The sequence below is a fragment of the Pelodiscus sinensis genome, chromosome 28 (assembly GCF_052426305.1).
Source record: "Pelodiscus sinensis isolate ZL-2025 chromosome 28, ASM5242630v1, whole genome shotgun sequence".
NCBI classification, from domain to species: domain Eukaryota; kingdom Metazoa; phylum Chordata; order Testudines; family Trionychidae; genus Pelodiscus; species Pelodiscus sinensis.
In genome coordinates, this window is record NC_143079.1 from 5569174 (window position 1) to 5581286 (window position 12113).

At 57.5% G+C, this 12113-nt stretch overlaps 1 protein-coding gene across 2 annotated transcripts in view; it reads right to left on the reverse strand.

Annotated features, from left to right (window-relative positions):
- The window catches only part of GFRA2 (GDNF family receptor alpha 2), a 113227-nt gene extending 108017 nt beyond the window's left edge, over positions 1-5210 (reverse strand). For both annotated transcript variants that reach the window (XM_089773765.1, XM_075910697.2), the window contains exon 1: positions 3969-5210. In XM_089773765.1, coding sequence (XP_089629891.1) covers positions 3969-4008 — 40 coding nt within the window. In that variant the 5' untranslated portion in view covers positions 4009-5210. The remainder of the gene's footprint in view (positions 1-3968) is intronic.
- Positions 5211-12113: the final 6903 nt, after the last annotated feature.

The window sequence follows — 12113 nt, forward strand, 5'->3', positions numbered from 1 at the left end:
AGATTGTCACATCTCCTTCCCACCCCATTTTAATTGCTGAAGCCGGATGCCCTCGCTCTGCCCTTCCCCGCAGACACTGGTCGCCTCGGGCTCCGTCAGACTCACACCGGGGCTGAGGGCGAGCCTTGGTTTCTCAAGGACTCGTTGCAGAGTTCAGCCCCCCTAGGTTCTAGATCCAGGTCTCCCCTTTCTCAGGACTCAAAGGGAAATCCATGCTCCAGTCCTTCCCCCCACCAGCTGACAGGTCCGCTCCATCCTGCCCTCCTCCCTGGATTGCCTCCTGCCATGCACCTCCCCCCCCAGATCTCCCTGCAGAGGACAGCCCAGCCCCCCACGTGTCTCCCCACATGTCCCGAGCTGCACGCAGACGCAGGAGTGCAAGGGTCTGGTTTGCAGCAGGGGGTGATGGCCAGGCCCAGCAAAGAGGCGGCAGGGCCCAGAGGCCGCGCTGCCCCAGAAAACGCTGCCAAGGCCGAGGAACAAGACCACGAGCCGGGGCGTGATGCCGTGAAAAGAGAGCCCTGGGTTGTAGGGAGGGAGTCGCTGGGGAGGGAGGCGCCTTATGGCAGGGACCCCAGCCTGGGCAGAGATGCCCCCAGTGGCAGTGACGGGAAATGCAACAGCAAATCTACCAGCTGTGATCCGGAGGCCTGGGGCGGCCCTGGCCCCTGCCCTCTCTCTGGAGCAGAGACCAGAATTTGCCCCTCTGGCACAGGCAGCCCAACCCAGACACCAGCCCGGCCTGGCTTCCCGGCTGGCGTATCAGATGGGCCCGTCCTGGTCAACTAGCCAGCGTGGTACCACGTTGGGGCACCAAGCACTCTCCACGCCCATCGATGGGCCCCACCCAGAGGGTGCCTCCGTGCCTGCTGATTCAATCCTGGTGCAGTTAGCGCCTCACAAGCAAGGGTCGGAAACAGGAGGGGACACGTTCAGGGGGTCCCTGTGCCCCAAGCCAGCTAGACAAGGGGGACCCCCCTCTGCTTTCAGAAGACTAGAAGGCGGGTGTCCCGGCCTGGCCCCTGGCTTTCACTCCGGATTCGGAGCTCCTTCAGCATGTCCCCTTGCCACCCCGGCCCTTCAGGACAGGCCCAACTTGAATCTGCCTTGCAAGCATCCAGGGTGCCCCAGGCCCCCGGCACCACAAACCCTCCTGATCTTGGTCCGACCAGAGAGGCGGCGCTTCGGGGGCATCCCAGACCACAGGCGCAAGGCCCAGGTTGCTCCGCCGACTCCAGTGATACATCGGCCCCTGCGGAGGCTGTTTCTCCTCCCCGCCGCCCTCCCCCGCCTGACGTTCTCCGACAGCGCCTCGTTCGCACGGCCTGGAATTGCCCCTCAGAGCCCCCGGGAGGCTTAACTGCCCAGCAGACGCACACGCTGAGCACTCGCAAACCTCCGGCCCGGGGCCAGCGAGCGACCCAAGGGCCCTCACGCCGGGCACCCTCGCGCCAGCCCCCGCACGGTTCCCGGGACACACCCCCCAGGAACACGGGCCTCGCGCACTTTGCACATGGGGAGCCTTCGGGGCAACTCCTCCTGCCCTGGCTCAATTCAACAGCGCGGCTCTCGCTCTGGCGGCACGTGCCAGCCCCACCCCCAGCCCTGGCTTCCTATGCTCTCAGCCAAGAGGGGGAAGATTATCAAGGGCTTCTCACCCACCCTCTGGGGAGCCAGGCTTCCTGAAGTGCCAGCTCCCATTTGGGTAGCGACCGAAGGGTCCGCTCCGCCCCCAGCCTGCGCAGCATCGCCGTGCCGGGCCCCCCAGTCTGGCACTGAGGAAGCTTCGCCTGCAATGAGACTGTTAGTCCAGCCGCGTGCGCCTTTTCCCGGTTCCCCGGGAGGCAGGGCTAGGAGCCGGCCTCAGGGGCGGCGTCCTCCATCCCCAGACTCCGGGGGAGCTCACCGGAGGCCTCTCAACAAGCCAAATGGGCAGGCAAATAAACAGGGGGTTAACGCCCAACAAACATCACAACGGGGTTGTCGATCTGTCTCCACACACATGCCTTCCCCCCCCCCCATCTCTTCTGGGAGCAGATCCTGAGTCCTCCCTCCTCCCCCACCAATGGTCCCTCTACGTTTTTTTCTAGCCACGTGCAGAATGAATTTTGTGAGGCGCCCCGCGGCACACGCAGATGTGCACCGCCAGTAGAAACACATGCGGTGGGTGGCTGCGGGGCTCCGTTAATCAGCTGGGAGGCATTTCAGTCTCGTGCGGGCAGCCGCCCAAGCACCCAGCTTACAGGGAACACTGATCCGCAGCACACACCCCTGCTGTCTGTCAGCACAAAGCCGGTGCTGCGACAGTCTCTTTCTGACCCCTTCCCATCTCCTGCTCTGCCAGTCGTGCTGCCCCGCCCCGCCCCCAAGCCATCGGGGATGGCAACATGCCCTAAAAGGGGCTACTCCCTCTGCCATCAACCCCAGCCATGTCCTTCCCCTCCCTCCTCCCCTTCCCACCCCCCATGGAGCCAGGCATTCTGGCTTGCTGTCACTTTGGCAGCCAGTCCTTATGCCTCATTCCCAGGCCTAGCCCTGACACTCGGATGTGGGGAGTGCCGATTGGGAGGACGACCCTCACCCCCCTGCCCCAAGGAACCACCCCGGCCCTCCTGTGGCAGAGGAGAAAATACCCCCCCACACACACCACCCGCCTGCATCCCATCCCTGCTCTCCCCCCCCACCTCCCCAAAATAGCCCAGGCACTACCCTAGTCTGCCTACCCAGGGCTCTCGCTGGGGGCTTCCCAGGCTGGGCCCTGCTCCCCCATCAAGGCAAAAGTCCAGGGGCAAGATCCTGAAGCAAAGTAGCTCTTCTGAACACCCTGTCAAGTCTCCCTCATCCCTCTTTTCCCACATCCCCCTGCGCATCCTTCTTGCCTGTGGCTGATCTCTCTGGTCCCCTGCGGGCAGGGAGGGCTCCACTCCTCAGGCCAAGGTGACCCCAGCCGAATTCCCCAGGGGTGGGGGCTACAGGGCTGTATGTGAGAGAGGGGCCAAGGTCGCCATGTGCCCGGGGGTTGCTACAAGGGGCATCGCCCGCCAGGGGAGATACCTGGGAGAGCGGGGAGGGTAACCGTGCCAAAGTGAAAACGCACTGGGAGGGGGGGCGTTTGGCTTTGATTTCACCTAAACCACCCGGCAACTCCTTCCTGGACAGGACTGCCCCTTCCCCATCTCTGGGCGAGGCTGGTCCGGAGACACCCGCTTGGCCACATCGCCTGCCCTGGGGGTCACACGCACGAGCTACACCGTCAGGCACTTGGATTACAACAGAGCTGGCAGCCCCCTCCCCCTACACACACACACACACACACACACACACACTTCCAACCAACCAGCCAAGCACCTGGGAGACCCGCTTCCCACCCACCTTGCACCAAAGGGTTTGGAAAAGCGATTGAATGGGGGGGGGGGTCTTTCCAAAAGGAACAAGCCAACGCTTCTACCTTCCTGGGGATGGGGGATGAAAACGCAGCCAGGCAGCTGTCTGCAACATGCTGCGGACCCCTTCTCCAGACAGGCTCCCGCTCCGGCGGAAAGCAAGGGTCGTATCTGATTCAATTCCCCCAGAACTTGGAGAGGCGGTAGGAGCCTTTCGCTTCTTTTCATCCTGAGTTTGATCGTACAAAAGTTGCCCCCTGATTTGGTCTCATCTCCCCCCTTCCCTGCCCCTCTCAATTCCTTCCCGCTTAGGAAGCCTTGTCCAGACACTTCACTGACTCGCGTCTACACGCGTCTCTCCATCCTTTTATCTCCACTCCGGATCGGAGCCCGCTTTACAGGGAGGGTCTGTGCCAAGCTTGGTCGTTGTGCTTTTTGGGGGTGGGGTGGGGGGTTGGTTCACTATAAAACATGTCCGCTCTTACATGCCGTCCGAGCACCAGAGCTCCGGAGGTTTGGCCAAAGGACTCGCCGCCGCCACACCAACCCAGAGTAACGATTTGCATCCGAATCAGGATTACTCACCTACAAAGAGGAGGGTGCAGAAAACGTTTGCTAAAATCATGTTAGTAAATCCAATAGCTCCCCACGTGTAAACAGGTAGAAAACTCCCAAATCCAGGCAAAAAGAAATCCTGAGATTTCTCGGATGAATTAAAAAAATGGTTTCTTTCAGCCCCCACCCCCCAAAAAAATCACCCCAGCTCTGCAGCAGCCGGCCAGCTAGCTAGCGTCTGTCTCTAGCTCTTCCAGTGATGAACAAGTCTGGTTCTATCCCTCCCGAGCATCTTTCGGGGCGGAAAAAAAAAGGAACCGAGAAGAGATGGAAGGGGAGGAAATGGCAGGATATCCACAGCGTGAGCTGAGTAGCCACAATCCGGTGGGTTCCTTGAATGGGGGGGCTCACGATTCCTGCCTGCTAGCCCCTTGGCTTGCACAGCTTTCTGCTGGAAATTCCTGCAAACTGGGGGTCTCTGCGCGCGCGTGTGTCTCTCGCTGCCTTCGGGAGAGGCGACTGCCGAGGGAAAGCAGCAGCAGCAGCCGCCGAAGGAGAAACAAGAAGAGCAGCGGCAGCTTCCTCCAGCCTTTGAAACTGACCAGCTCGGAACTGAAACTGACCAGCGCCTGGAGTGCCACGCGCCAAGCCCGGAACGGCCCCTTTCTTGCAACTTCGCCTCCCTGTCTCAGCTGATCTTTCGCTCGTCCCCACCCCCAGCAGCAGCAATCCAGAGCCGGAGGGGTGGGGAGGCAAAGCCGGGCGAGGCAGGGCGAAGACAAAGGGGGCAGCCCGATGACCGGTGGCTTGAGGGCCGGCGGAGAGGGGGCGGGGGTTAAAGAGGCGCCCAGCTGCCCCCGACACACGCGAGCTGCCCCCCCCCTCTCGCGCTGCAAGCAAGGAGCCGCTCAAACTTTGCCACCGCGCACAAAGACGCAGGAGCGTGGCTCGCCGGGACTTTCCTCTCCCTTCAGTGCACCAATGAGGCCCCCTCCCGGGAGAGCTCCCTGGCTCCCACGCCGGACTGGGTAGGGTGCCCTCGCCCTCGCCCTCGCCCTCACGGCTGCAGGCGATGTGGCTGCATCCAAGCAGGCACTAGACACGCAGCCCACGGGCAGTCCTAGCTCGGCCGGGGCTGGCTCTTGCGCTCCCGAGAGCTGCGTGGCCCGCCAGGGAGCGAGGCAGGCAGGGGAAATAAGGGAGCGAGGGAAGGGATGGGGCTGAGGGGGGAGGCGGTTTGTCCCAAGGGCAGTTTCCCCTGCAAGGTGCATTGGCTTCTCCCTCTTTTGGGGAGTGAGGAGGGTTGTAGCGTGAAGTATCCCTCACGCACGGCGTGTCATCGGAATGTTAAACATCGCTTTAATTAATCGGGATCAGCTTCCTTGGCGGGGGGGGGGGGGGGGGCGAATGAAGCAAGCTGCCAGCTGATCTCAGCCTCAGTGTATGTGTGTGTGTAGGAGGAATGGTACACACACACCAACCTCTGAGAGCCAGTGCCAAACACACACACACACACACACCAACCTCTGAGAGCCAGTGCCAAACACACACACACACACACACACACACACACACACACACACACACCAACCTCTGAGAGCCAGTGCCAAACACACACACACACACACACCCCAACCTCTGAGAGCCAGTGCCAAACACACACACACACACACACACACACACACACACCAACCTCTGAGAGCCAGTGCCAAACACACACACACACACATACCAACCTCTGAGAGACAGACAGACACACACACACACACACACACACACACACACTTCTGAGAGCCAGAGCCAAAGTTAGCCTGGCACTGGGCTTGATTTCTCTTCCACAGACAGATCAAAGCCCCCTGCCAATGGCCCCTCCCGCTCCCCCAGCCCCCTGAAATCCATGGGACGGTTCCCAGGGGGACACTGCTGGCTCCCCTGCCCTCTTTGCTGCTGTGGGTCCCTGTTGTGCCCCTGCCTGTGAGCCCCCTTTGGGACGCCTCCTGGTTCTCGGCTGTGGGTTGCTCTCCCGGCGCCCAGCCGCTGGGGCTGCAATTGGTGCTCCCAATGCCCGCAGGGCTGGGCAGAGCTCTGTTCTCCGGGCCAGGGAGACGCCTGGTTCAGGGCCCCTCCCTTGCCAAGTGCTGGGAGATCCCAGGTGACTTTAGCACAGGGGAAAGCAGCTGGGTGGAAAGTCTGGGCCCCCCCTCCCCCATTTATGCCAGCTCAGGCAGAGCCCAGCAAGGTGCCGTGCCAGCTCCCTGTTGCATGTGACCCAGCTCCTCTGCACCCCGCCCACTCCTGTTCCTCCCTCCACCTCTCTGCCAATGCCCTTCCCTCGACAATGACCTGCAGCCAGCACCCTTCAGTCCTGACCTGCCCCCCGCCCCGCCGCGCCAGAGACGGCCACGTGTGCTGCCACATGCGGTGGCTGTGGAGGTGCGGTCCAGGACCCAACAGCCACGCCAAGCCCTCTTCAGCCGAACGCTGGCCCTGCATCTCCAGAGACAGGGGCCGGTGCATTCGCCCACTGCCCCCCAGACAAGGGGAGGTGAATGTCTATCGACAGCAAGGCAGCGTGAGGCCTGCAGCAAGGCCCGACGCACCCAGAGCAGGGATCCAGCAGCTTTGCAGCGGGGGGAATGAGGCTGGCTAGCATTGTGGGCTGCCTGCCTAGGAAACTTCCCCCTTGGCCCTTAGGAAGCAAACCCCCTGCTCACCCGCTGCCCTGTGCAGCAGCCAGCGTTCGTGTCTGTTCTCTACATGGGGGCGTGTCATCACAGGAAGCCAGCAGGGCCTTGAAGCTAGTCCAGCCCTGGACACACACACACACACACACACACACACACACACACACAGAGCTCTGTCCATGCAAGCAATCCTGATTCTAGTCCAGCTGCACCTGTTTGGGTCCTGCCTTCGCAGTGCTGTGACACTGAAACGGGGAAGGCATAAAAGAAAAAGGCACGATGGTTAAGAACACGGGGCACCGCCCTGTGACCTAGGAGGCCCGACAGCTGGCCTGCGACCAGTCTCTTCATGCCTTAGTCAATTGCGGGCCCAGATTTTTTTTAAAAAACCAACTGCATTGTCACAGCCAAGTGTTCCAGACAGAGCTGGGCCTTTTCCTCCATTCCAACAAAGAGAGATCAAAGGCAGCTGGATGCCTATGTGTTGTTTGCAAATCCCAACAGGCTCCTTTTGGCATCAAAGTAGCTTTAAAAATCAGGGTCTACCCCCCCCCCCCACCATGAATCTGGAAAACACAGGACACTCAGTCAGTGTCCATAATGGGTCACAACAAGCGGTTGGTTCACAGTCCTGCTTGTTTCAAAGTGGAGCGGCCGTTTTTCTGAAAATACTCACGGAGCATCCACACCTCAGGCGTGGTTTTGCACAAGAAAATCAAAAGCACAGAGGGGTTTTTCCAGCGTAGGTATTCCCCAGTCTACAAGGAAGAATGCCTTTTTGCGAAAGAGCTCTTTCACAAAAAGGCAGGTGTGGACAGGGAAGAGGGGGTTTTTTGAGGAGGTTTTGCAGTGTGGACCCGCTCTTGTGCAAGAAATGTTGCAGAAGATCTTGTCCAATAAAAGCCTCTTGTGCAAGAAGCCTGCAGTCTAGACATAGCCTGCATGATTTTCGTGCAAAAACACAGCTAGTGCGAATAACAGTGCCTTTGCTTGTGGGTTATCTGCAGGAATTGAACTGGGAACCACAGGATGTATATTTAAAAAAAAAAGCTTCCACTGCCTGCGCTAAACAACCTCCAGCAAGTACAAGAATCTCTAAGCCAGTCACTAGCTAACAACACACTGTCCTGGTGAACATGAATGACATTTGCATTGCAGAAGCTTTGGAGGGGGAGCCGAGTTAGTTTGTAACTGGAAAAACTTAAAAAAAAACAAAAACAAATAGTCCTGCAGCACCTTAGAGACGAAGAAAACATGTAGATGGTGCCATGAGCTTTCATGGGCACAGCCCACGTGTTCAGATGCATGGAGTTATTAAAGGACCTGTTTCTAAATATATAGGGGACATTATGGAGCATTGATTCTGTGCCATGACAGCCTTTGATTTAACATGGGGAAGCCAGCAATCTGCCCTCGGGTTTGTAATTTACTTAAAAATAATGTGGTAGGAGCACCTTCCATCTCCTTAAATCAAGGCACTGAATTTTGACAGGGAAGTCCATGAAAGAGGAACTGCACAGCTATCTGCATTGCATTGCCTAACCTCCCTAGGTCCTGACCTAGCCCGCACAGGGTCAGAGTAAAGGCCAATCTCCTCTTGGATTATTCCAACATCGGAGCCAGGAACTAGGAGCCCACAGGTCATGACTGAGTGCCTTGGGACGTCCACACACGGCTGCTGGGTGTGAATCTTCCATGCACAACATTAGAAGGTGCCTGTGAAACCGGGGCCCTAAGTGTATATACAAAGCCTAAATCGCACATTGAATTTACAGGCACGATGACGAACATTAATAGCACAGCATGCCCAGCTACGGGCTGACAGTGCTATTGTACCGAGGTATTTGCACCATACAGTGCAAGTAATGTGGTTAATTCCAAAAATAACTCCATTTGCACATCAACAGAGCATCTTTATTAGCTGTGCTGCTTAGACTAAAACCTGCCTTTCAGACCAGGCACACTGTGCATTACACAACCCTGCTGGTAAGAGCTGGCGTGGATGGGGGCCAGCCAACGTCAGCGGCTTTCAGCACGGAAACGGATGGGCTAGAACCAGAACATCGCCTCTGACTTCCCGTGAACCCGGGGGCAGTGTGTGCAAACAGGGGCCTTTCTGTGCGATGGGCTAAGGAAATCCCATCTCCAAAACCCGGGATCACAGCAAGCCTGCTTTTGTGGGGCTGGAAAGAGCTGAGAAAGGCTGGGGAAGGGGTGACATGGGGCAGGAGGGAGAGCCAGCGGCAGACCAGTGTCCCAGTCCCAGAACGGCGCCAGCAGCGGGTTGAATGGTTCAGGATGGAGGTGCACTAGCAGAGAACACGGGACCAGGCCAGGCGGAGATGTCCTGGGATCAGGGCTGAGGTGTGTGGGCGATGCTGTGGGGGGGTCCCAGGGCTGGAATAGCAGGGGTGCCGTGGGACAGGACTGAGAGGGCCCAAGCCGGGGGGCATGCACCGGCCTGCATTGTCAGAGCTGCTGCTGGGACCTCGAACCCCTCCTCAGGTGGCATGAGTCTCTCACCTGCACACGATACAACCCCCCTCAAATACTTATTCACGTTTGTGACACTATTCTGCAGCCAACCCGGACAATTTCAAGTCCCGTGTGAAACAACCAGACTAATCCCGCACGCCGATTTCAGGCAGGCCCCAGGCGGGCATGGTGCAGACCTTGCTTTGGGGTTGCTCTAGCCGGTCTCCTCATCGATACCCACGACGAAGCCCCAAATTCAGGCCAGTTTCTGATGTTCGGCCCATTTGGGAGTTTATCGTTGAGATCATAGATCACCGGTTCCTTTACTCCCCTTGAGAAACCAGCCCTGCCCTGCCTTGTTACGGTCCTATGGGCCAGCCCCATGCAGGAGACTCTGCTGCTCTCGGGAAGGGAAGGAACGAGCCGGGAGACATGCTAATAGCAGGGGACCCGGCTTCTTGGGTTTCACTTTATCTCTTGGGTAAATTGATAAATGTGACCAAAGGATTCCCCTACTCCCCCTCCCCTCCCATTTCCATTTAAGTCCCTTTAATACTCGCAGAATTTGCTTACCCTCTTGCCTTTCAGAGTCTAATTCTGTAAGGAATTACCACATTAGCTGGAGTCAAGGTTGTTAAAGTGATGGATTACTCATTAACGGCGTAATCCTCGGGCGGGTGGGACCGGTCTGAGCGCTGTCCAAACCCCAGCGCCTCAGTGCTGACTCCAGCAGCCTTCTGCCAGGGGTCCGCGTGCCTGTTCCGAGGGCAAACTCTTCCAGGCAGACGCTGGGTGCGTACAGCACCTGGCGCCGGGTCTGTGATCTGTGCCGGCAGCTCCGTGGGCTACTGGAACCTACGAGTATCTCCCGCAGCGTGCTGAGGGATGGCTGTCCTGATTCCTTTCCTGTTCTGTGTGTCCTCTGTCCAGATGGGGACCTTGCTAAGGCAGGTTCTGCTTGTACCGCATCCTACAGGCCAGGGCTCTGATCGCAAGCACCACCTCTTCGGTGGTACACACGGCCAACTCCCTAGGAAGCCTACGGCTGCCGTCCCCAGTGGGATAGGCCACAGATGATGCCCTGGGTCCCGTATGGTTTTCAGCCCAGCACCATGATGCAAAAGAAACCGTGGTACCACCCCCGTGGGAGAGGACACATGGGGGCTAACGGAACGACCACCCCAGCCTGGTTGTCGTCTTCCGGCCATGATCCCCTCCCAAGAGAGGCAAGTGAGGGGCTCTACCAAGCCAAGAGAGGCGCAGTGGGAGAGCCGTTTTGTGCCTCAGTTTCCCATCTGTGCAATGGGAATCATGGCACCTCCCCAGGGTGCAGAGAGGAGTACTCCCGGTATCACGAGGGGCTCAGACACTGCCCAGATGGGCACCCCAGATGAATGGTCTCATCCCACCACACTGGGCTCCCAACCAGGGACCCTATAACTCTGGCTCTGTCCCAGTGCTCATGGCTGCTTCCCTACAAGTCTTCCTGCTCTTTCTCCCCCAGGCTCTCCACAGTCACCCTTCTCACCGGGCCAGGCCTGGCCCCAGAATCCCTCGGCCAAACATATAAAATTCAACTGTCTCCTCCAGCTCAGTTGGCCAGGTCCTCTACCAAACATGTCACACCTGGCCACCCTGTAGTCCTACAGAAGAACAGAAGAGCAGCCAGACTGGGTCAGACCAAAGGTCCAGCTAGCCCAGGGCCCTGTCTCCCAATGCCAGGTGCCACAGAGGGAGTGAACAGAACAGGGAATCAAATGATCCCCCTCTGGAATATTGTGTACAGTTCCCCCCCTCCTCCCACTATAGAAAGTGTCGTGGAATAAACATGGGTTCAGGCCAGATAGAACCACTTTATTCTACAGCTGTAGGGGGAGGATGTAGAGCGGCAGGGGGTTAGCCCTTACGGATACGAGCCCCGCTCCTTTACTCAAATACCAGAATTTACATACCTTTTACTACTTTTGCATTGGAATTTTACAGAGAAAAAGAGGAACTTTTCGGAAGGTACATACCAAGAAACTTGGAAAAGGGAAGTAAGGCAAACTTGTTCCATATAAGGGGTTCAATCAAAGGCGAGAGCAGACATCTTCGGTAACTAGGCAATGCGACAAAATACGGTAAGGCTTGCGGTTTCAATTAAAAGCTCGCTTCTGACGTGGTACGTACTGCGCAGGGCCTGTTAAATGCTCCGAACTTTGCTGGGATAGTTAGGCCAACTTCCACAAAAGGATGTGGACGCATTGGAGAGGGTCCAGCGGAGGGCGACCAAAATGATTAGGGAGCTGGAGTGCATGACCTACAAGGAGAGATTTGGGTCTTTTTAGTCTGCAGAAGTGAAGAGGGAGGGGGGATTTGAGAACAGCTTTCAACTCCCTGAAGGGGGGTTCCAAAGAGGATGGGGAGAGGCTGTTCTCAGGGGTGGCACATGGCAGAACAAGGAGCAATGGGCTCAAGTTGCAGTGGGGTTGGATATTAGGAAAAACTCTTTCCCTACGAGGGTGGTGAAGCGCTGGGATGGGTTCCCTAGGGAGGGGGCGGAATCTCCATCCCTAAAGGTGTTTAAGTCTTGGCTTGACAAAGCCCTGGCCGGGTTGATTTAGTTGGGATTGGTCCTGCCTTGGGCAGGGGGCTGGACTTGATGACCTTCTGAGATCTCTTCCAGCTCTATGATGCTATGTCACCCATTCCCAGCTTCTGAAACAGAGGCCAGGGACGTCACCTCTACCTACCCTGGCTTATAAGTAATCATAGAGCCATCCTCCATGAATGTATCTAGCTCTTTTTTGAGCTCTGTCCTTCACAACATCCTCTGGCAAGGAGTTCCCCAGGTTGAGTGTGTGCTGTGTGAAGAAAAACTTCCTTGTGTTTGTTTTATACCTGCTACCTCTACCTCTGGGGATCCCTAGCTCTTGGGTTATGGGAACAAGTAAATAACTTTTCCTTTTTCATTTTCTCCATACCTGTCATGATTTTATAGACCTCTCTCATCTCTCCCATAGTCCTGAAGCATGAC